This window comes from Stegodyphus dumicola, chromosome 9 (assembly GCF_044657685.1).
Source record: "Stegodyphus dumicola isolate Sdum_Otavi_A_Nest chromosome 9, ASM4465768v1".
NCBI classification, from domain to species: Eukaryota; Metazoa; Arthropoda; class Arachnida; order Araneae; family Eresidae; genus Stegodyphus; species Stegodyphus dumicola.
Window position 1 is genome coordinate 95,151,489 of NC_140776.1, and position 27,289 is coordinate 95,178,777.

Here is a 27,289-nt window from a genome sequence, read left to right on the forward strand (position 1 = left end):
AATTGCAATTTCATTCATCTCATTAACATATTTAAATTGTAATACTTGTATATTGCTTTTAAAATTTTATAAAAATTTGCCCATCTCTGCTTTATACCCATCCCTTTTTGTTAGCACAAGAAAGAATTTTACTACTTTTAGAAGCTCTGCGATATAAAACCTTTACCAATGACCAAGAGCATTTTGTGGAATCAGGCATGCTTCCTACTGAAATTCAACTTAAAATTTCTTTGACCAAATGGAAAAATTCCAAAATCTAATAAACTGTTAAATTAAATTAAATAGAGTAATTGAATAATTTAATACAACACACAATGCATTAAGAACCACATAATTTATTTCATCACGCTTATTATACAAGGCAAATAAAAGAAGTATACATAGGAAATATACATCTATGAGCTATTAAAAAGTAGATAGGATTAAAAAAAAATAAATATCAAACTCTAGGAAAAATCAATCATCATGCAAAAGATATTTATTACAGTATATCTTCATAGTAAATATTACTAATAAGGTATTTCAAAATAAAAATCAGGAGCTGAACCCCTTTATATCACCAAGATTTTTTTTTACGACCCCATAATATTTACAATAATTTTGTGGGGACCTATAAACATACTGTGCAAATCCGACACACGTGTGAGTGAAATTGTCAATTTTTTTCACTTATACTGTAATATACTATTGTAGTTTAAGTTATTAATTTTAATTTCTAATTTTAAGACATGGAACAATGTGAAATTTTTAAATAAGTAACATGAAATGACAGCGTCACATGCAAACCAAGTAAAGTGAATGTTTATATTATAAAAAGAATGTGTTGAAATGTTTTTGTTTTCGCTTTGTTTGTGATGTCTTTATCTATTTTCAGATACATTGTGTAAAAATATTTGGTTATTGTAAAATTATTAAAAGTTAAAGAAATATCAAAACTTAAAATTTTTGGCAACCCCCATTTTAAGAAACTCTGATCTAGGGTAATTATTTTAAATTGAAACATGATTTCTGAACTACATCATTTTAAAATTGAAATTACAACCCCCCCCCCCAAAATATAGAACAGCTGCAATTCTGATGAGAACAGTGAACAGCTCATTAATAGATGCAGAAAAGAGTTATGGTTTGTTTAAACTACACGAGATATGAGCTGAGTAAAATACTTTATTGCAAGGAACTTTCTTGTTAATTTGGACAACTTTTGTTCTTAAACCATTTATTATTTGAGAAGATGGATCCTCTATTTTTATCCATATACTCCTTGAAAATAGCCTTTCTTTTGTCCGCATTATTGTCTCTGTTTTTTAATGTCATGAACATGTCAACTGATACTGTTTCCTTCAGATGTTTTAGCTTGGCTAGTATGTGCAACATTTGATGTTTGAACTTTAACACCACAAGAAGCACTTTTTGTATTGCTTGGAATCGTAACTGGTACTAAATAGCAGATTTTTATAAAAATGCATAAAAGACAAATAGAAATACTTTCCCAGTGTTCAAAAATTCTCAAAAACAATTGATGCATACAAATAAGCTTGCACAATTGCACTACAGTTAACAGTTTTAACAGAACCAAAATTAATCTGATCTTGCTCATGTGAAAATAATGCCGGATTACAAAATGAATCAACTGGTGAGGGCCAACATGTAGCTTTATCTTGATAAATCTGATAAACAGCACAATAATAACAGTTGTCTGTTTCTTCCTACTCAATACATCTATAGATCATCTTTAAAATTTACACGAGCACAAATTTTAAATGTGAATTACTTTTAATCATGTGTAGTCATCTGAAACACTATTTCATAGTTGCTGATACATGGTTATATGAAGCTACAAAATAAAATGTAAACTTTCAATAAATACATTTAAAAAGTGTTATTAAAATATTAGACCACATTATTTCACAGACAAACGTGTTCAATTGCCACTTATTAGTTTTAAAATTCTAATAAATACAAATTTCTGTTTAACTACAAGTGCTAGATTTAATAATAAATGCTATGTCAGCTACTGATAAACTGCATCATAAAATAAATTAACGAACTCTATGAAAAATAAAGCACAGGGCAGATGGGAATTCAAACAGGTTCTCAGTTTATTAGATGGTTATGCAGTATATCAAGAAATATAAAAGTTTTAACAGAACCAAAATTAACCTTTAAAAGACGGGTGGCCTAAGAATCGGCCAGAGCTGCAGTGTCTCAAAGACAGCTGTGGCCGAAATATCGGACAGCGAATTCACCTCCCCCCCATCCTTCAGGGTGCAGAGATAGCCATTGTCCGAATAACCTCCCTTGCCACTTATGCGAGATGACCTTCGCGTAAATTCCCTTTTGTTTCCCTCAGCAGTGAAATCTTTGCAATTTGATATTAGTATTAATTTCACCAACTTTTCAGTGCCATTAAAAATGTATTTTTTCTTTATATTTCCCCTTTTTATTGTATTTTTTTTTTATTTAATATTGCTGTTTGAAACATGCAAAATGCAGTGCAATGAAAATATAATCAATAAAACCTGTTTTTAAAGTAAAGGAAAATAAAAAAATAAAAAAAAGCTAAAGGATAAAAAAAGCTTTTATTACAAAACTGCAAGAAATAACAATGAACGATAATGTAGTTGAAAGATGAAATAACTTAGGATACAATGGGGGGGGGGGAAATCAATAAATTAAACTGAATAAGAATACTAATGAAAAAGGTAAACTAAACTAATATAAGAAAAATACAACGGGATTTGTTTGATATATAAATATAAGCTTTTACACAATGCTTGGAAACAAATAAAAGCGAACTGCCGATTTATACGAGAAACAAATGGTTAAACATCATTTTCGAGTATAAATTAAAAATGCTAATTAGTACATGTAATTCTAAACTAAATTTAGTTTGGAAACAAATAAAAACGGAATAAACTATGAACTGATTATAGGCGTGCATTTGCTGCTAAGCGTATTTTCATTATGATGCAATGTCAAAAATTAATATTCCAACATACGACAATTATTTCGAAATCTCACCATAATATGTTTCCCTAGTTTACAGAAAAGAGAACAAATTCTTTTATATTATTCCCTAGTCTCTTATCTGAAAATTAACAAAGGTGACCCCCAAAAGCAACCTACAAGAAAAGCTGCAAAAAAGTAGTAGTTTCCCTTTACAATGGCAGCTAAAAGGGGGGTGGAAATGAATTTGGATTTCCCATCTTTTTAAGTGAAACCTTTCCAAACTGCCCCGTCTCGTAAAGGTTAAGACATGGTTGGTACAGCTCTAACACATTAAGTGCCATTTATATCCAAATAGTATAGGCAACATATATTAGCTTGACAGGTCACTTGTATTAATTTAGATAGAGGTAGGAGCAGGTAGGAAACCATTGTCTTGCAGCATTAACTGTGCAGTTCCACCTCAATTTTGAGAGACACCCTAGGGGTTTCCAATGGTTTACCATCCCTTTTCCCCTTCCATCAACCTCTTGAGAGGACTTTGGGCTCACTATGTATTTTGAGTGCCCTCTTGCCATGCAGATACTATATGCTTAAAAACATCCATGCCTTTTCCAGACCCACAGGTATGGCAGTCAGCATCACTAACCACTATAATGCATGAGCAACTATTAATTTAAAGACTGTGACATGCATTCAGATATGGCTGCATGTATTCTAAAGGGAACAAATTCTATGTATAACTTAATGAAGTAATGATTTTAAGTGTCCCAGTGGTCTATAAAACTTTGGTGGATAAAATAGTATTTTTTGTCCACATGGAACTTATGCATCCAAATGAATAAAACTAAATATGGTCTAGAAACAGATACAAATATAATATGTTTTATAAATATATTAAATGTCATTAAAGAACATTTATGATGTGCCAATTAAAAAAATAATAACGGCAAAAAACAATAACACATTTTTAATATGGTGTTGCTCAATGTGTTATATTATTACATAAGTATAATTTAATATTTGGTGTTGACTAGAATCAATATAGAGTGAAGGTGTCTTCAAAGCAATAAAAAGATTGTTTACACATAATAGAGGTGTGTGTGTATTTAATTATGGCAAAGCACACAAGAGCTATCTGCCTAAGGGGAGGGATGCCTTCGTGGAAGACTTTTTAAGGGAAACTGGCTCGTATATACGTTACACATGGGAAACACCATACACATAATAGAGAAGCCACCTCTGATATCTCCAAATGAGGAAAAAATGTGTAAAAGAATTCTGGAGAAAAATAATTGAAAAAATATTTTTTCCAATACTAGTTGCATATATATGGCTATAACACAGAATTACTATTAGAAGATACAGGAAAAGTTTCATAAAGACTGCATTTTATCCTGTGTTAATTATAAAGTTGCATGTGATAAAATACAGTTAGTAGAATTCCTGTATCTGGAATATAAATAGAGAAGTTTGCAGCATTTTTTACTTCCAAACACTGAATTGCTTATAGGGACATTTATGTTTCAGGATGACATTTCCCATCATAGATTCAAACTATTAAACAATAAATAGTTAAGAGAATAACACTGACACCATGGAAAAACAGACCAAACTTCTATCTTGCAGAGAAAGGAAGCTAAGCTGCATATAAACAATGTCATAAAATTACACAAAATTAATGTCAAAAGTTAATACGATTTATGATTACTTCACTATACATGTTTTTAAATAGTATAATCTAAAAACTGCAACATATTCTCATAGCTCTTCATGTTTCCATAACATGACTAAAAAGATAAATGGATAAGGGGTAAAAGGCTGGAATTTGTTTTCCTTTTCCCAATAAAAATCCCATTACCTTCCCAGAATGGAATATGTACTTTTTGGAAGATGTGCAAGATTCAATCTCAGGTATTTTACTGAAATAAAATGTCAAAATTATACATTTATATATATATGTGCGAGATATAATAAAATACGATGGCTACATAAAAAAATAATTGGAAACCTTAAAATTGACTATTCTAAATTTGATGTTCTCCCTAATTGAAGATCTTTCCAAGTTACATAACACTGCTTGCAAAAAGGAACTAAAACCTAAAATTAACTAATTGCAGTTTAGCTGTACACATGCACCTACCTAGTATAAATAGATGCTAAATGCATAGTCTCTCTCTTTCGCCTGCCTGCTCACAGCGTATCACTCAGCCTTTGCTAGCTAATTAGATGTAACAGTGCATCTTAAATTATGAAGTGCATTTAGCACCCCTTGTCTTCTATCAGTTATGAAAATAAGAGCTAAGAAATTTGTCATCCAAAACTAAATTATGTTTAATGATCAAGATGGGTTTGTGTTTCTTCCAAAATTCCAGCCAGTCATTCCACTACTTTGAAATTTCAATTCATCTACGCAGCAGCATTTTCGGGCATGACTAGAATGTGATTGTTTTATCTTCCACCAAAGTACAATGCTATATATATATACTGGTTATCATAAATTAAGGAAAAATCACAAAAATAGCGATAACTCCCTCAAAAATAAGCCCATCCGTGTAAAATTTGAATATGTTGCCAAGTAAGAGTAGCTGAGTAAAACTGCGACAAGCAAATTAGTGGCGCTGCTTTCGGAATACGTCACCTGCGAGGAACATAAAAGTGCATGTTTGAGAGCAAGCCCACCTACTTCACTGTGACAGTGACATCAGAAATCTGAGATAGCCAATTCGTAATAATGACCTCCAGGCATCATTTGCCTGCAGAACTGCGATGGACAGCCATTGGGAGACTAGAGGCAGGACAAAGTCAAACAGAAGTGGTCAGACGGCTAAATGTGAGTCCTTCTGTGGTTCATAGGCTTTGGAGGCAATTTCAAACCACAGATTCGGCATCTAGGAGGTTCAGCCAAGTACGGCCAACTGCTACGACGAGCGCCGATGACCGATATTTGACATTATGTGCATGCAGGAATAGAACCGCTACTCCGACTCTTCTTACATCCTCCCTTGCTGCAGCCACCGGAAGGTTGGCGTCAATGTCAACTGTGCGTAGAAGGCTTCACGAAGGTGGTCTGTATGAGAGGCGACCAGCCATTTGTGTGCCGCTCACGTCACGCCATAGGAGGGACTGTTTTCGGTGGGTACAGCATAATGTCCACTGGACGCCTGATCAATGGAGGGCTGTTCTCTTTACGGAGGAGTCCAGGTTTAGTCTACAAAGCGATAGTAGGCGTTATTTGATATGGAGAGAACCCAGAACCCATTATCATCCGTGAAAGAGATGCATACGGAAAGGGCAGTGTCTGTGTTTGGGGTGGCATCTCTTTGGGTGGACGCATAGACCTCCAATGTCTTTCCAAGGGGAACCGTGAATGCTCAGATTTATAGAGATGACATCCTTGATGTTTATGTGCACCTATATGCCGGGGCAATAGGTGATGCTTTCCTGTTACAGAACGACAATGCAAGACCACACAGGGCTCACACTGTAGATGATTATCTTCAGCAGGAAACAATTATGCGCAAGGAGTGGCCAGCTCGATCCCCGTACTTGAAACCTATCAAGCATGTTTGGGATGCTTTAAGGAGACGTCTAGCTGCTCTCAACCACCCCCTCAAACTCTTGTTGCGCTTGCAACTGCTTTGCAAGAACAATGGCTCTCCCTTCCTATGGAACTGATAGACCGCATAATTGAAAGCGTCACACATCGCTATATGTGCTGTATTGCTTCTAGAGGCGATCATATTCCATATTGAAGGTACTTTTCCTATATCAAACTGACACCTTCAATTTGTTCATTTTATACATGTGCTAATTTCTATACTACCATATTTGTCTGGTAATTTCTTTTTATGTTATTTGATACCTTACTATGTGTTGTATATTGTGGGTAAGTTTCATTAAACTCTACATGTAACTTTATCATTAATCGTGATTTTTCCTTAATTTATGATAACCAGTGTATATATATATATATAGGATAATAAGTAATTCACATTTAAAATTGAGTTTGTTTTAGTTATAAAGGCAGGCAGATATTATGCAGCATAGACACTGCATTTTTAAAGAAAGTTCATAATGTTAATACTGTATGTAAATATGAATATTTTTTGAAGCATATCTACATAATTTCAGTGAAAAAATTATTAGGCTTTCACTGCATTCAAATCCCAAAATATTTATAATTTTAGATTTACATTAATTTACAACAAAATTTTGTGTAACTTTTATTTAAATTTATATTTTTAATATGAAATTACATAAATTTATTTACATTATTTGAAGCTCTATATCTGCAATACATGTAAATACAATTTTTATGAATTCTTCACATTCATTTTTGATTTCATTCACAAGTGCTCCCAAATGATACATATGCATGTCACCAAATTTTATGCATTGATTATTTTCACATTATTTATATTTTACACATGGGTACTGGATATTTTTTTTCAGTACCTATGTGTCTTTAGTTTTCAAAATTTTATTAGATTAGAATTTACAATGTAAATAATATCAAAACTTTTGTTTCCAAATTCATTTTAAACCTTGAAGGCAACAATGATCATCCATTTTATTAATACAGAATAGAATAAGACGAATGATTTTCAGCAGATGTGTAATTTCAGTTCAAACTGTATCAGAAGAAAAAGGGAAAAAATGACAACAGAGCTACAGTGTCTGTTTTTTAGTATACTGTGGGGGGGAAGGAAAAAAAAGAGGGGAGTTCTAGATCTCCTGTTCTACTAAGCAGTCATTCAAATCGCATTTTTCATGCCTCGAAAGAGCGACTTAGGATATGTATTAGATTTATATATAGCATTATTCTGATATAGATATTTCGATACAAAATCGGCAGACTTTTTCTGAAATGACATGCCAACTTTTTTCCATATTACAATTCTATGACTCAAATTATGCCTAAATAATAAGTTTTGTTAAATTTGGTGCGCAACTTACGGAGAAATTGAAAAATTTATCAGTTTGTGCCAAGAATAATTCACATTGCAAAATTCTTAATTTATGGCAACCTACCTACTTTCTTTTTTGATTAATGCACCAAGGGAAAAAGGTCCATCATTCATTCTTTCAAATGATTTTAACAAAGTGCGTAAAACACATTTTCGTTATTACTGCTTATAAGTATACCAAATACCAAAATGCGCCAGTATGTCAATTCATGCATATCTTAGAAAAATTTTTAAAAAGTTTAATCCTAGAAATGCATCTACTTTAAGATGATGTTAAAAATTTTATAGGTTTATAGGTATACAAAAAGTTTTTCGAAAAATTTATAAAAAATACAAATTTTACAAATAAATCATAAAAAATGTGGGAATTATATTTCGAGTTCTAGAAGTAAGTTATTTAAAAAAAGGAGATATTAATAAATATACATCAAATTCAATTAACATTGAGGAGCTAAAATTTTGAGAGCTAATTTTTTAAAAACTACTTGTGCGATTTTTGCAAAACTTGACAGTATGGCATAATTTGAGTTGTAGAATCAAAATATGGGGGGAAGAAATGACATATCATTTCAGGAAAAGTCCGATTTTGTGTCAAAATACCTATATTAGAACAATGCTATATATAAATCTAATACATATCCTAAATAGCGCTTTTGAGACACGATTTGAATTTCGTCAATTGGTCCAGTAGAACTGTCCCAGTTTTTCTTTTGAGCAGTGTACATACAAGTCTACCAAAAATATTATGAATATGTAAATATTAATTACTAAACAAATAATTTATTTACATATTTTAAACATTTTTAAGCAACTTCTTTATAATAAATATGTGCACACTAAAAGTATCATGTTATGCCTGAATGTATAAAATTTCACTGACGCTTATGTTTCTATTATATTGGTTGACATGCATATGACCTTACATGATACATTTGAAGTTAATTCACAAATTTAAGTTACATGAATTGTTTCCATAAGGAAATTTTAAAAATATCAAATACTTATGAAAATTAAAATATTCAATAATATGAAGTTTATCTACACTTTTAACACAAATTTTTATTATATACTTCAAAATAATTATTTCGATAGGAACAGTACCTGCGTTTTTCAGTAATACAAATACTGAAGAACACAATTTGATTATAATGTAATCAAATGCTATTTGGCAAAATGTGCAAAAAGTAAAAAAATATATAGAATGTCATAAAATAAGTTATAATAAATTTGCACTTCATTATTTTAGTTAATATTCCACATAGTTACAAGCTGGCAAAATTGCTGCAAATTATCAAATACAAAATAAATTATTTCAAAACATCAACTGTACTTCTGCTACATACATACATAATGCTAATATACTAGAAGATTATGATGTATAAAACAAAAGAATAATATACAAAATAACACTTTGCACACCATTTAAAAATGACTATTTAATAATCTAATAAATAATTATTATATGCACATTTCAAGCATCTTAACAACTTACAATACTCCTCTGTTAAAAAGTTCAAGGAAAATGCTTGCAGAATAATTCTATTTAGCGTCAAAATTTTATTTTTTGTCACCTTCAAAGTCACATCCGTCCAACTCCAGCACATATGACATTCCTGCAGTCATCAGTAGAACATGTCTTTTTTGTATCAGCACATTATTTTGGATAACCTTGAAATAGTCTATAAAAATTGACTTTCATAAAATTACCTTGAAAACCTAGAACAGTGGGGTCAGGAGATGATAAATCTGGAAAATAATACGACTGTGGCATGAAAGGAATTAGTTTCTGATTAAAAATAGATTTATTTGTTTGAATGTTCTTTGATGTATCAGAGGATGACACTATTCATTTTTTCTATAAAAACTGTGCCAATGCTTTCTAATAGCCAAATTCAATTGTTGCAAGTTTCAACCATGGAAAATGAAATTTCAGTGAACTTTTAAACAAATGAGTATATTTAATTGTTATCAGTATAATATAAAATACATTGTAATTATTCAAAAATTTTTACAAAATACATGGGGGTGGTAAAAGTGTACATAGTTAATGAAAACAATATTTTAAATCTTTCTAATAAATAAATACACATGGATTCAATTAAAGAAAATACACATGGATTCAATTAAAGAAAATACACATGGATTCAATTAAATCTAAATACACATGGATTCAATTAAAGAACATATTTAATCATTTGCTTTTAGCCCTAGCATAAGATATTATTTTGGCAGATCATATTTTACTTAAAATATTATAACCCACATAATTTAATACATGTAAAAATTCTACTATTTTGTAGGCATAATATGAAGAGAACACATAAGAAAATAAAATATATACTATTACAAAATAAATTTAGATTATGCATTCGAGAGAAGGAATAGAAGAAATGTTCCACGTTTCCCATTCCTGGCCTATAACATTGTCTATGTTACACTGCTAGAATTCTTTTAATATTTTACTCCTAATTCAGTTATTTGCTTATTTGGTCATTATATAGGGATACACAAACAGCTGATTATTCTTCAGAGGTTATAATTAAAATCACAGTTCACACAAAAGTGAATGTTAAAAGGGGTTTTGCACTGCTACAGTTTAGATTTTTATATAGTGAATATAACCTAAAAAGAATATTAAGGAAATTTAGATAACTGAAGCAGCACAATTCAAATCATTTGAAATTTATTTAGCATATATATAAGTATTAAATATATTTTAAATACAAATATAGGTATTTTTTAAAGACTTGATATCAAATAGCCTCTCCCCTCCCTAAAGAAAATCAGATTTTACTGAGTAGAAAATGCTTAGGAAGGGGGTGGGAAACTTCAATGCATTAGTTGATAAATGAGATACAAATAACACTATATTTTATCTACCATATGTACATAATTTGCTATTAAAATGGCAATATTTATGAGTGCATGGTTTAACCAAGATAATGGAATTTAATTTACTGATTGTCTTCAGTCAAAGCTTTTAAAGATCTATATGAATTAAAAAAAGATTGCTTACAAAAATATATTTTTCATAATTATACTATGCTTTAAATCTGTGTACAAAATTTAAGAATGTTATTGGATTGTTAATATAATTACGCTCCTTATAATTTCTATTTATACCAGCTAAAAACATTAAAAAAGTATTCACTCTTAACACTGCAGAGATAAGCATGTAGAAATACTTTCTTGATACCAAAAAGATGAAGAACAGCTTAATTTCAGAGAAGATACAATCACATCATTTGAAACTTTTCAGCAGTTTTTCAACAAAACGTTTTGTTAAAAAACAAAATATTGCTTAAAAGATTAGCTGCATAAAAATGTCATAATTTAATATTTTAGGAAAACTGAGCACGATCATTATTATATCAAATTAATACATAATCATTAATGAAACAATAATGCAACACTTACAAATATGACCAATAAAGTAACAGAAAGCTTTCTTGTATATACTTACATTCTTGGATTATTCTACAAATCATGGCAAAACCCACTTGATCTTTCATTTTTTAACCAATAGAATTTAACATATTTGTTCTAAAACATATTTCTGCTGAAAAGTCATTATTGTTATTAATTACAAAATATATTCAATACAGATTTTAAATGATGAATTAGTTAAATAGAATTGCTACACATCTCAGTGAAATTATCTGCATTTAGTGTTTAAATGCTCTAAATTACGATGACATTAACTAGCTATGTAAATACATTTTTAAAACCTAATTTATAACTCAAAATTGCATTTTTGGATGCTATTTTAAATGGATGGAATGTTCCATATTCAAGTTTTTGCCATTCTTGAATAATTTTGAGAATTAAAATATGTGCTATATTTTGCCATCATATAAGTGTGCATCATATAATCATATAAGAATTTGTATAATAGTTACAGAAAGTGATTATTCAAAGTTTTAAAAAAGTGACTTTAGTGTGACTGTAACTAAATCAATTATCAGGCCTTGTTTACTTCTAAATTTTTAAATTGGACAATATAGTTTCAGAAAACACTTGAAAAATAGCTTTTGCATTCAAATATAGTACATGAGCAAGCTTTCTAAATGAAAGTAGCTCCAGAATTTGCACCTGGAGATAAGACTTATAGAAGTTATCTCAATTCCAGCACATTTTCAGGTGTCAATTATGTCCATTTGCACTGCATTAAATTCAAGTCAAACTTGCACTGCACTTTAAATGTAAGTAATAAAACCATCAACATTTTATCAGTTTGGAAATTTATGGGAGGAGCCAGTCCAGTCCTCAGAAATTCAGCTTAAACAAGCAAAGCTCATGCAGCTAACTTCTTGCTCAATTTTCTAGTCGCATCAAAGAACTAAACTACTGCTATGTGGTGAAAATTAGATACAATATATGGCAAGTCTTTCCAAAGATTTTCAGCCATCAATGATAAATGTGGTGGATTACTAACAGGAATGTTTATTTTAAACTCCTGAATCATGCTATCTGCAATCTACTCAGCCCAGATGCAATAAATTTCAGCTGCACCTTATCCAAAAGCAGTTAGTACAGGTTAACAGAAAAGATATTCTCTTCCACCAAGAAAATACCAAAACCACACACAGTAAGAACATACATGGAAATGATTATTATACTCGATGGGGAACTTGTATAAATTTAGAAATCTGCTTTTCAATAATCAACTGTTATTGGTAATAAACTACTATTTAGAAAATTGGTAATTGTGAAATCACTTACCTATTCTGATGCCATGAAAAATGTTAGACCACAAATAAAAGATAATAAAAAAAAAAGCTGAAGATTACTAGTTTTCTGAATCAAATATTGTTTTATTCACTTTGCATTTTATCGCTACAATGAATTAATACAACATACCCTTTCTATGCTACCTGATATATGCAGCATTATACTTCTTTAAATGAAAAATAATTTAAATGAAAAATAATAATTTTTTTTAATGAAAAATAAATTAGTTTTAGCAATAATGTTTAGAATTCCTGGAAAAATAAGAGCAAGTAATAGAAAAATATTTAAAATGATATCTTAAAATGTACAAATATCTGTCATAAGAACAATATAATGTAATATTTTTAATCTTTTTTTAAAGAAAATGCAGTAAATTATTAATCAAATTTTTTTTCCCATTTTACATAGGAAAAAAGCACATATTCCATTTCAATTCTTGCACGAAAGAATCTCTATTAAACCAATCTCTTGTTTCTATTCCATCTTTTTGATCCACAATTACAGTTATTTAAATAAAGAACAGAAATTTATGGGTCAAATTCTGTTTAAATAATAATTTAGCAACTGTTTCTACACCAAATCTTCTAGACATATATACATATATATGCAAGAGTGCAAGATATAAACTGCAGAAAAAATATACATGCACATAGCACTGAATAACAAACTTCCCATACAAAATAAACCTCACATAAGCACTCATATATAATCACTGGATATAAATTAAAAAATGACTATCTGTCGATTTTTTTTTTCAAAAATATACATTATACAGACAAAATGTTTTTGTCACTCTCGACCTGCAAGAGTAAATGCTCATAAAATAATCCGGGGAAAAAAAAAAAAAAAGAAAAAAAAAAGGAGGATTGGCAGTTTTATAGTAAACGTCATGTCAATATACTTATATCATCAGAAACAAAAAGTTTGATCAAAATGCCTTTTGAATTTTCCATTTTTGAATTATTTCTTTACATCATTGTTAGATACATTAGACACAGCAACTAGGTACAAAAAGCAAAAAACATCAGCAAATGCTAAATTCTAATATATGCAATTAAAGTAGCCAATACCTGAATTAAAGTACAATATACATGTAAGTAATATTACATTTCAAGTATCTACCTATGTGTAAATAATAAAAGTGATCACTTTAAATTATATCATCTTGCTTTCAAAATCCATTAAGATAATTTTCTTATTCAGTTTTGCAAATAAATGATAGAAAATTGCTCTATGCAATTAATCAATATTTCTACTTTGTCAAACAAAACGAAAAAAAAAAAAAAAAAAAAAAAAAAAAAGCAGCTATACAGCTGACAAAAAGTACATTTTAAATAATACAATGTTGACATAAGAACACAGTGTTATGAAATATTTCTTTGTAAAAACTTCCATCAGACAAACATGTTGAGTGTAAACTGTACAAAAATGTCATTCCAAAAGCTTTGGTAAAAATTGTCAAACTGGAGTGTTTCATTAAATATTTTGTACATAGTGGCAAGAATCATATGGACCTGCTGTGAAAATATATTTCTAAATTGAAATTTACACTTTTTAGGGACGCATGCAGCAATGTAATCTAAAGCTTGCCAGTGTGATGTTTGTATGCTCATAATTCACACACAGACTTTTTTTACACTAACAATATCATTGCCTTCTGTATAAAGCATGTCAGTTCTTGGACTTCATGTGGAAAGGAATATTCTTATCTTCTGTTTATCTCCATTTTCACAGCTGAAACATTAACATAATTAAAGTTATAGAATTTAAGCAAGGTAAAATGATTTTAAAAAGCAATTAGTCATGTGTGAAAAGATTATTGTATGGATAAACTTAGTAATGTACCATTTATTGATGTAAAATAGTATACAATATTAATTCATTAAACACTGGTTTAAGCTCTATAAAAAGTCCTACCAATTATATAACAGATGAAGAAAATTCAGAATGAATAAAATTTAATATGAAAAATTATGCTGAAAATTGCTAAAGGTAGGGAGGGAAATGGAACTTGTGCAGTATAAATTTTATTAATTCAATGAATTTCATTTAATGCTAGGAAACATTTTTAGTAAAGACTTAAAAATAAAAATCAGGTGATTTGGTGATCTCGTAAAAATTCTTTCATATTCTGCACTGCTATGGGGAATTATCCAATATTATTTTAGAAAGTTCATTATACTTTAAAATTCCACCAGAATTTTTTAGTTTTTGATTTAGTCTCCTCAGAGTATCAGTTCTTGTTGAATTTGTAACTTTATCCAAGTTTCCTAGTTGTAAATTACAATATTATTATTGTAAAATTACTGTAGCCCCAAATAAAATTTTTTTCCCCTTTAATTTTATTCTAATTCACATGACATACAGAAGACAAAACAATGGTTGGTTTCACAAACTTTGATAAAATGTCTTTAAATACATCAGTAATAATTAAATGCAACACATAACTTACAGAATTCTTTACTGCAGAACTGCATTAAGAACGTTGAAAAAATTCATAACATGGAACTATAAAAAGCATAACAGAACTTAACAAAAATCTCTGAACACAAAAAACGTAAATAATTAAATTTTGCAAGATAAGGTATCTGGGAAATATTTCCCTTGAACCACAATTTTTTATTTTATTTTTAGAAACCTCTGCATAAACTTTCTGTTTATTTTTTGTTGTATTTTTCTGAGCACTGCCAAATGATTTGCTCACTAGAGAAGTAGTTTTTATTTTTTTCATACTTCTTTTTAACAAAGGAAATAATAGCCATATCTTTATTTACTTTATCTTGCATCATCTTAACTCTAGACACATTTATTTTTTTCTTTAAAAGCTTTAAGAAATGGATTCCACTGGTCAAGGATTCCAGATAAAATATTTCATTAAAGATAACCAGCATGTAATACATATACCAAAAATATTTCTTATTTCAGAATTATGCAGCTGTTTCAATTATTATTTTTTTTTTAGGCCTCATTTTTTAAGACACAGTAACCCCTCTTAACATGAACTCGTTTAATGTGGATACTCAGCTAACGTGAACTAAATTTAGATCCTGGCAGCAATGTATACGATCTTGTAGGAAGTTTTATCGGTTAACACAAATTATGAACTGTTTTTAGCCCATTGCTTCATTAATTTTATTTTTCATTTAAAATGAACTTTCAAAGTATTTTTTCCCCGCTGTTTCTTTGCTAGGGCTGCATTCAGAATGGCTTTATTACATTTAATTGAAAAATCTCACAGAATACACTGCATTGTTTAAAACACAGCCAGCAGGAGTAACACTGCTCGAAAATTCCGATCATCACATCAACAATGAGCTTCAGTCAACAAATGAAACTCTGAATCAGATGCGGTTTTTTTTTTTTTTTTTTTTTTTTTTTTTTTTTTTTTTAAATTTTTTAAAAGTTATCTAGTATGACTAATGCTAGATCTTGAATAATTCTGAATTAAGATGTCGCAAACAGTTACGTTTGTGCTCCAATGAAATCAGTTGTGTATGAGATGCAAAAATATCATCAGAAGAAAGTGAAGAAGATAATATCATTCTGCACACAACAGGAAGTTTTACATGTCTTGAACACTTTAGAATGTTTAGCTGTAACATCCGAAATGACCATTAGTTTTACAGAAGGCATGAATACAGTTTGCTGCGAAGTTACTAAAGACTTTTGATCCCATCGGCGACAGCACAATATACAGAAATTTTCCGCCAGAAACTGATCAGCGGGTACAATTTTTCATGTTGCACTCTAGTAATCAGTGTAGAAATGCAGCATTTTCTATGACGACATAGATAATACTCGTATATTGTTGTAGTTATATATGTACCTATACACTGTAAATGGTTAATGTATAGAGAAAAATATATATATATATTAAAAAAAAATAGAATCTGAACCCCGAGTTAACATGAACTCTTGATTTTTCATTCCCTTAGGATTTATGTTAACGAGGGCTTACTGTAGTAATAAACATCAATGACAAATTCATCTACATCTCGTTCAGATGCTAATGAGTTTTCTCTTTCCAAGAAGCTTACAATACCAGTTAATTAGTGGTACATTGTCTGTACCATAAGTTATCCATAAGAATTCCATTTCCTTTCAGGATGCCACTTAATGTGATCATGGTTAATGTTATCATTCAGATGCTGTTATTGAATTGCCAAAGTCCTGCATATTTGTACATAGAAATGCGGAATATATACTGCTTATTATGATCAACAATTCTTTTTTTTTTTCCCCTGTGATTACAGCCTATCTGCTACTTTCAAATTGTGCATTGGCCACTGAGCAATGTAAGTTTGAGACCACTGCTGTAAAGTATTGTTTATGTAATATGTCTTCTTGCACTGTAACAAAGTACCATAAATTTCATGGAAATGAGAAAGATAGTGATATTTTATTTAATATTTTTCCAAAGGACAATTCGCTTCTGATGAGAAAAAGGGATACACGTGTTGAAGACAGGATTCTATTAACATGAAGAATTTAAGACTTTGCAGCAAACATTTTCTACATAGTGATTGTGAAGATGACATGAAAAATTGCTTGCTTGGATTGTCTCAGAAGAAACTGTTGAAATCCAATACTGTGCCAAGAAAAGAAAAATTATGCATAGTGCTTTTGAAAGACTACACGAATTAAATTTGAAGAAAATTCATTTTGAGGCTGATTACATAAAAGACGATAGGAATAATAAATCAAATATGAATAATTAAAAAATTTTGAGAAATGGCGATGTAAATATTGCTGAATGCCCTAACCATAAAAATAAACAAAAATGTGTTGATCATTTGTAAAAAACAAAAGCTAGCTCAGCATTTTAGCTCATTTATAATCACAGAAAATGTCAAAGTAATTTTGCATAAAAAATCGTCCTCCTTTGCCCCTCAAGATAAGCAATTCTCTTTACGTACTGTTTGTCAAACTTAAGATAAAGATCTTGTATTTATTTAAATGTAATGTAATGCATATGTATAAATGTCCGTTAGACAATTATTTTTACAATATTATATGTTATTATATCTAATTGGAAGAGAAACATGCCAGTGCCAAATTTATAATTAAGTTAAAAAAGCAATCTTAGATTAGATTCAATTTTGAATAAAACTATTGATTTCACGGGCAGTCAAACATAAATTCTTCTTCTTTAGCTGCAGGGGGAGGAAAAAAAAAAAAAAAAAAAATCAAAACTATGCCAATTTTTTTTTTTTTTTTTTTTTTTTTTTTGTGTTTGTTTTTTGCCTAACTTTAAAAAAGCTGCTATTATAGTTATCTTAGAAAGAGTAATAGAATTCTTGCACTTAGTACACAGATGAAGAAAAGATAATAAATGTCATAGTTTTTTTTTCATGATTTAATAATAAATGCACAGGGGGGAAAATCTACACCTTTTAAGACAATGTAACATATTTTATCTATTACTTTTTAATTAATAAATGTTATTAACTTTCTACATGTTATAAATACTTATGATAATGACATTTTCTCTTCTAAATTAAAATTGTTTTTTCATGCACAGTTTTTGTAAGGTTACCCCACAAATTTAAAACGTTTATTTCCTTTGCTGCAAATTGTGTAATTGAAGTCAGTGTCATCATGAATATACATCACTCCTCACTTCCTGTTTCATGGTGGAAAGCTCTATGAACCAGCCCTTCTCTTCCAAGCCCTGATTTAGTATTATTAAAATAGCTGTTGACAAACATAATATTAAGCGGTACTTGCTGTAATTAGCTTTGGTATATTAAAGCTTTTTGAATCTCCTTTTGACGTGTGGATTACAAAGTAAGCTAATCAATTTCTAAATCTACATGAGTTAAAAAAAAGGGGGGGGGACAATAATTGGATAATTTTGCATCAGCATTATTGTTTCCATCCATAAAAAGGCAGAAAAGAGTATATTTAGTATATTTAACTCAATTAACAAATAGAATATTTATTTTTCCTGCCCATTTCCAACACCTGCAATAATTTTTGCCCCAGGGCATGAGTGTTTTTCAACAATTTTGTCACAGGGAAACATTTTTCTAAATAAAACCACAGCATGATCAGAGGCATTCAGCAGATTATGCTCAAGTAAAAAGGCAGAAAATAGCCATTCTGCATAATAACTTTGTGATTCATCGTTTCAACAGAAGTAGTTCTCATTTCTTTTTCAATACAACTTATATTGTCTTTGTGCTTTTTTATGTGAGCACATTATATGACATTTTTACTCATTACAAATGCATATTTTCTTGATGAAATAACATATAATAACGAAATAATATGTACATATTTCTTTAAAAGTATCAGTAATTAACTTTTTCACAGACATAACTAAAATAAAAGATTGGACATCCTTAAAAAATTTCAATAAGCATGTGAAACTCATATTGTTTTGCGATGCCAAGAAAGCACAGAAATGCCTCAATCTAACTTTATACTCAATAGCTCTTGTGCGCTGGATGACTGGAACTGCAGTTGATGTCCATTGAATAATTCGATCATAATATTTTTAGTCACATATACTTCTCCATGGATAGCAGTAGCGAATGATGAAACTTTTTCTTCTTAATGGGTAATTAAAAGTTTTACATCTGCAATTTTTCGGGAAAGTAATAAATGTGCTGGAAATTGTGTTTTGGGGTAAAAATAATGAAATAGTAATCAAAACTACTAAAAATAGTGAAAATTTTCAGAAATTACAAAAAGATTCAAGGAGAGCTGGCACATCTGCTAGGGAAAATGGGCTCATTTAAGTTATACATGGAACTGTTACTGATTAAATAGCATGTACATATATCTGAAATCAAAACAGATAATCTCATTTGATATTCATTTTTAAATTTTACATTATTTTGAAGAAGTCTAGACATATCTGATGTAATAAATTGTCATATGTTTTTAGTTCCTTACATTTGAAGTTTTTCTAGGCATTTCCTCCTTTCATAACTATTATGTTTATTCCAAGTACTCTAAAGCCCTTTAAAAAAAAAAAAAAAAAAAAAAAAAACTGCTATTAACTTTCTGAATTACTGCAACTAATGTGAACTTCTACTTTCTACTGCACATTTTCATTCTCTGTTAGCATACTAAAAACGTATCAAATGTATGCAAAGAGAAAAACAGACTAAAATTTATAATAGCAATTAAAAAATATGGAAAGATACGAGGCGTATTCGGAAACTAAGTACCGTTTTGAAAAGAAAATAGTAAAACAATTTTTTCGAGTCCAATTTTATTTTTACATGAAAATACATGTCTTAAACTATTTTTCAACATAGTTTCCGCCACTGATCAAACACTTGTCATAGCGGTTAACCAGGTTTTGTATACCATCGTCAAAGAAACTTCCCGCCAGTTTCGATAACCACGACTCAACAGCATTTCTCGTGTCATCGTCAGATCCAAAGCGCTTGCCACCAAGTTCGCGCTTCATGTGCAGGAACAAGTGATAGTCGGACGGCGCCAAGTCCGGGCTGTACGGCGGGTGATCGAACTGCTCCCAATGAAACTGTCGAATTAACAATTGAGTGATACCAGCAGTATGGGGCCGAGCATTGTCATGGAGCAACACAATTCCTTTACCGAGCATTCCTCTTCGTTTGTTTTGAATGGCACGCCTTAGTTTTGTTAAAGTTTCACAATATCGTGCCGCATTAATGGTTTCACCTCTGGGAAGAAATTTAGTAAGCAATATGCCTTTCCTATCCCAGAAGAAAGTGCACATGATTTTTTGTGATGACATTGTCACTTTGAACTTTTGGTTTTTCGGAGAATAAGTGTGTCTCCACTCCATCGATTGTTGTTTCGATTCTGGTGTGAAATGACACACCCAAGTTTCATCACCTGTCACAATTTGGTTTAAAAAGTTTTCTCCCTCATCACTGTACCGCGTGAGAAATGTCAGGGCACTACCAAGTCGCTTTGTTTTGTGAACATCAGTGAGCATTTTTGGAACTCATCGGGTCAGCGGGAGAACTAATTGTCTTAAACATTTTGAATGTGCACAGCAAACTGAAAACACAACATAGAGCAACCAAAATGGCGACAACTGAAAGTCAGTGAACAAGAAAGACTAGTGCGCATGCGCGGGACGCCTACCTCAGTGCTGCGACGGCGCTAGAATGAAACGGTACTTAGTTTCCGAATACGCTACGTATTACTCTAATGAAAGATTATAAATGAATGCAAATAAGTTTTATTTTCTAAGAGTTTACTTATTTTAAAAATAATTTTTTAAATTAACTTATACATAAGATAAATTTATTACATTCATGAATGTATGATAATAAATAATGGGATATTCATATGACAACTTCTTTAGAAAGGATAAACAAATATTTTTCTTTTAAAAGGTTTACATACATTTCATATTGCAATTACCCAACAAACTGCTATAAATTAACAATAAAAAGAACTAAATAATTACCTTCTAATATATCTTGCTTCATTTTAGTCATCTCTTTTCTTATTTCTAGAATGATCTCTTGTTTGATTTTTTCTATATCAGAAACATCAAGTACTATTTGATTTCTCCTGTCATTATCAATATCAGACCTGAAATAAAAAAAAAGTAGTATTTCTTGAACAAAAAGTACTTATTTAAAAAAATGATAAATATTCAAATCAAGTGACTGATTACTGTGACTATTTAAAAAAAATCTGATGTGTACATCGCATGACTTCCTTGTACGGAATATTAAATGATACACATTTTTTCTTGCATTTTGTTCAAACTTATTGGATTTAATTGTATTTACTTCGCCGACAGCGCATAAACCACAATAGAATAAGTGCATAATTAAAATTCACTCTATTTGTTTACCATAGCCACACTCTGGCACTAGGTTCACTTAACAGTATTATATTTCGTTCATATTATAACTCAGAATGCACAAAATTTGTATCATTTAAAGAATTATCTAATCGTTGCCACATGTTCTATTCAAGTACTATAATAAAGCTAGAACAATGTATAAAAGAAATTAAGCAAACAAAACAAAAAAGAAACAGTTTTTCACAGACGATTGAGTATTTCTCATTCAATTAATTCAGTTCTCACTTTGCGACAAGGCAAAAATACATAAAAACTCAAAATATCTCTACTAAAAATTACTAATTATTAAAAATTAATCTATTAAAAATTAAGTAAATCTTAAACACTTATTTCCTCGAAAAAATTCCAGAAAGGATTAAGCATGATTTAAATTGCAATAATAAATGAAGGCATTTATCTTTGTTGTTGCGAAGCTATGTTTCTCTAGATTGGCAACAAATTCACTACTCAGCTGTTTCAAATGTAAGCAAGCAATGGCCGCCATCAAAATAGGTTTAGCGGCACTTAAACAACTTTTAAATTGTTGATAATTCTAAAAATATTTAATAAAGATTAATTTAATCAGATTTAATAAAGGCATAAAACCCTTAACCGGAAGATAAAAAAAAAACATAATTCAATCATTTTTAAAGAAAAAAATGTACTATTTACAAACATACAAGAGTAAAGGAACTGAGATCACTGAGCCGGGTAACAGAGTGGATATATTTATAAATATATTTATATACGTTTTGCGCGGCCGATTGAAACTAAAATACGAGGTGCACATCTACATGTTATAGTAGTCCTATATACAAAATTTCACCGTTCTGAGGCTACTCGTTTTTGAGTTATGCGAGATACGTACGTATGCACGTACGTACATACGTTCATACAGACGCCACGAAAAATTCTCTTCAGAATTCATTTTAAAGCAGTTTTTTAGTTTTTTTGGTGAAAAAGAGTCTTTTATTCTGTCCTTACGTACAGATATCACACAAAAACATCGTTAAATTGCATTCGAAAGCGGTCAAAGTGGGTATTTTCATTGAAATATGCTGCCTGAAGCTTTTCGTGATTACAATACTTCCTTTTTACTTCGTAAAAGGAAGTTTTTTACTTCCTTTTTACTTCGTAAAAGGAAGTAAAAAACAGTGATCAAGTAACAATTTTAAAAAAAAAAAGTATGACCATCCATCCCCAGAACAGAACTCAGCTTGCCAGTAAAATGAACAATCACGTATGCCAGTATCACAGAACAGCTTATATGTCATCCCCCAAGAACTGGTTTTCTATACCCGTCATTACACAAATGCTGTCAATTTCACAATGCATCATAAAAGATAATTGTGACAGAATGGGGTTTCAAAAGACAAATAACTGAAATAAAATAGTTCATTGACTGCTAATGTACTTCTGCTATATATATATATATATCAAAAGTGATGCAAATAATCAGCAAATGGAAAGCACTCATCCACAGCTCATTGCTGTTAAAAGCAAGCATAGACTGTCATGTCAGTGTTGCCAGAAAATGTTCAACTAAAGTAGCAAAAGAAGACTAAAAAAGTTGCAAAACATTGCAAATGATGTCAGAGATCACGTGATTTTTGCGATATCATAGCTATGCAGGCTCACATGACCTCTGACGTTATCATAAATTTACCGTCTATTGGTTCTTTAAGTTACAGATTGTATTCAATTTTTAGTCTTTTTAATTACATATCTTAGCTTTAATGAAAATTTTAAAACTATATTGCTCATTTTCAATTGTTGTTCAACAGCAGAAACTGTTTCTCAAATTTGTTGTTTGGCAGAAGAAACTCCTTCTTCAATTTGCTGTTCAGCAGCAAAAACTTTTTCTTCAGTTTCTCCAATTTTGTTTTCAACCCTATTTATTCTGCATTCCATAGCTTCCAATTTGTTTCCTATTATGACAGTAATTTCTCTTTTCATTTCCGCTTGACCTGATTTAATCTTTTCTTGAATTGACTTGATGGCCTCTTCCACCTTCCTTGACCTGCTTTCATCTCTGCTTTAATGGACTTGACTGCCCCTTGGATCTTTCTTGGCTCACATCCATCTCTTCTTTAACAGATTTTTGTCCTGTTTTCATTTGTTCTTTGAAGGTAGCAAAGGCTGCCACCAGCTGTCTTAATTGTTCTTGTCACTGGTATTCAGTCCCACTTCTGATACCAAAAATTGTTGTGTGCTTATGGGTTCATAATGGATTGAATGCCCATAGAACAGATGACGGTTTGATCAATTTATTTTACCCAAGAAACATTTTACAGCTCTAAAATTTTCTACAAAAGTACTACTAATACTAATAACACTACAAAATACTAACTAATACTAATTACACTACAAAATACTAACTAATAATACTATAAAATACACAACTCTTCTCAGTATAACACAGCACAATCAGTAGTTACACTTTAAACTCCTAAGAACGTTAAACACAATGCCTTGCAAAGCACACCTAAAGCTCATATGGAGATATCTCAGAGCTCCAAAATAAACTATGAACTATTAATTTGCAGGTATCCATTCTTAAGAGATTTCTCACGTTTAGACTGTTAGCTCTTTTGCATTAATTTTTTTTTTTTTTTTAGTTGGCAGTTAATTTTTTTAATTCATTGTTTTTTTGCTTAATTGTGAACATTTTAATTGAGAAATGCTTTTCAGTAAGTTTTCTGTTTTGTGTGGTTAAGCTAACAATTTAGTCAATGTTAAATAGACTTGCACCAGCCATCTTATTCTTCTGACAGAGCTTTGTCTCTTTCCAGCATTTCACGCTGCATTATACAAAAAAAATATCACAATTTTACTAAAGTTACATACATACAAAATTCATAACAATATCAATGACAAGGAAATATTTTATAGCACACAGTTTATTAAACCTTTCTGTGCAACAGGTCACACAACCATTTCCAATGCTAACTGCACTTCATGAATGACAGCATATAAAATGAGCACAAGGTAATGGAAGTTGAACTGTGAATGATTGGGTAAAAGTTGGCTATACCAATGGATTTATATTTCTAATACAAGTTGTAGATGGATGAATGCATGTATGTCAGTTACAACTGAGGGCTATATCACTTAGATGTATTACTATGTAAATACAGGCCAGTGAAGGTAGAGTGATATTTTCATGGGAAACTTAAAGGCCTCCTTTTCCAAGCAGAATAATCTTTGTCAGTGTTCAAGTACCTGAAAATTACTGAAAATGAATTTCAATCATTCGTGCTGTTTTAGCAGCTATCAACAGAACAATGCACCATGCTATACTGCAGGATTATCAAAAAGTGTTCAAGGAAAACAATAGTGATTTTTATTTAATGTTATGGCCTAAAAACTTGTCAGATATACACCAGTCAAAAACTGTTTTGGTTAAGATAGGTTATTTGAATACGACAAAGTAATGAGGACTATCTGCCTAAGAGATGCCTTCACGGAAGACATTCTGTGGGGAAACTGCCTGGGAATCATGTTACACATGGGAAAAAAAAAAAATCAACTATGTTACCAGCTTGTTCACCTGGGATCAAATCCAGGTTGAACTTCCAGTGTTCAGCAGACTTAATTACTTGGCCATTAGTTAAGCTATAACTTGATGGCTTGAAATGCATCACCACTGCTCTTAAAAATTAAAGATTCTACATTACACGATCAACAGTATCCAGAAAGCTCTAGTACAAAATGGATTAGACCAATGACATTGCAAAGTAAAATAAGAAGGAAAGCTCACCGCATTGTTGAGAAGCTATAAAATGTTAAATTTGTAGACAATGTGAACTATTAAACATCAAAAGAAGCAAAGTTATACAGAGTGAGCAAAATAAAACCAGACTGCAAAATATTTATTAGATTTATGTAGAACTGACTCTTTCTGATGAACAGGACAACTTCCCACAGCAGACATTACTGGAAATGGCCAGCAATAATGTCGATGCAGTGCTATGCTCAATTTATCAAATTGTGAGAGATGTGTAGCAACTCTTTCTGAGAAATAGCAGCATTAGCATCTTCAACATTCTGCTGTAACTCTTCCAGGGTCTGAGGATTATTTGATAACACCTGATGATTATTTGAACTAGCTCCACAGGTATCATAAGGGGAGAGATCAGGTAATTAAGGAGGCTAGGAGATTGCACTATCTCTGCTGATTGTCCTCTTCTCATCAAATACTTCATACACTCTTGTGGTTCATGTGATCATGGCAGTGTGTGCTGTTGCTCCGTTTTGCTAAAAATTTCCATATAGTCAATTCATTTTCTGACAAACGGATTAAAGTGATTCTGGATATACTGGTCAGCATTAACAGTTTGAAAGAATCATGTTATGATGCAGGATTCAAACATTGCACACCAAATACCAAGTTTGAGATTTACACAACAGTTCTTCAAAATACTGAAGAGGATTTTCTGATGCACAATAGTGTATATTATACGAGTTCACAAACCTTTACAGGCTGACCAAACCTTATCTGAAGAAATGAAACACTGAGGATCCAAAGAGCCCAATTTTGTTTCACTCGGAAACCACTGACACAACTCAGCATGCGCAAATCTGTCTAGAGGCTTTAACTCATGCAAAACTGTAAATTTGTAAAGATACAGTTGCAGGTCTCTTTTGATAATGTTTCAATACAATGATCTTTTAATCCCTACTTGCACAGATAAAAAGCATTGCAATGTTATAGGAATTTGTTCCAGGCTTTCCTTCACTTGTTCAATGTTTTCTGGTGTCTGAACTCTTTTCAGATAGTTACTGTTTTTTATTTACTACAGAGCCAGCTTCACATCATTTTTCTACAAAGTCTTGCACTGAAGACTTTCCTCTTTGTTTGAGTGTGTTTTGATGTATGTTTTGTCAACACACATCCACTCTCACTCTTGCGCAAAAAGTTTCACACAAGTTTTCCACAAATTGTGCTTTGCATAACATTTGACAACGAACATGTGGTGTTTTATCGTGAGCACCATTCTGTTTTGCATTCAACTGGTCACTAAATATGGCTGCACCTCTCATTTACTCAAATGCAACGACACTCTAAAGAACTTGGGGCAGAGCGTGCACATACATGTGACAGCACTCGATTACATAGACGTCACCAGTGGCCATTTCAAGCATTTTCTGTAAAAGGAAATTTTTCTATTCATGAACAAGGGTACATTCTGTATCAGGATTCTAATCATTCTTCCAGGCCAGTTTCATTTTTGACAATTTGACAACCCTGTGTACAGAAATCATCATTAATACAACTCGGTTCTTGAGAGTTTGGAACTCTCAGATGTGTCCTGCTCAACTATGTACAGTGCGGGGGCAAGAGACAGTTCTATATTTCCCATTCTACTGGGCCGATTGACAAAATTCAAATTGCGTTTTTCATGTCTCGAAAGCGCAACTTAGGATATATATTAGATTTATATATAGCACAATTCTAACATAGGTATTTTGACACAAAATCGGACTTTTTCTGAAATAACATACCACTTTTTTTACATATTTCGATTCTACGACTCAAATTATGCCAGACTGCCAAGTTTTGTAAAAATTGTATGAGCAGTTTTTAAAAAAATTAGCTCTCAAAATTTTAGCTCTTCAATGTTAATTGAATTTGGCATATATTTATTAATATCTCTTTTTTTTTTATTCTTCCTTTCACATTTTGAAACTTAGGTTCATTCCAAATAAAATTCAGCCATTTTTTGTGTTTTATTTTTATAATTTCTATTTTTAAATAATTTTTATAAATTTTTTGAAAATAATTTTGAATTATAACCTATAAAATGTTAACCATCATCTTAAAGTAGGTGTAGTTCTA

The 27,289-nt window shown here is 30.8% G+C and overlaps 1 protein-coding gene across 2 annotated transcripts in view; it reads right to left on the bottom strand.

The window, feature by feature from the left end:
* Window positions 1-315: 315 nt before the first annotated feature.
* LOC118199540 (uncharacterized) overlaps window positions 316-27,289 on the bottom strand; it is a 148,494-nt gene continuing 121,520 nt past the window's right edge. For both annotated transcript variants that reach the window (XM_085823781.1, XM_085823780.1), the window contains exons 10-11: window positions 21,064-21,191; window positions 316-14,381 (exon numbers count right to left, since the gene is read on the bottom strand). In XM_085823781.1, the coding sequence (XP_085679907.1) occupies window positions 14,353-14,381; window positions 21,064-21,191 (157 nt within the window). In that variant the 3' untranslated portion in view covers window positions 316-14,352. The remainder of the gene's footprint in view (window positions 14,382-21,063; window positions 21,192-27,289) is intronic.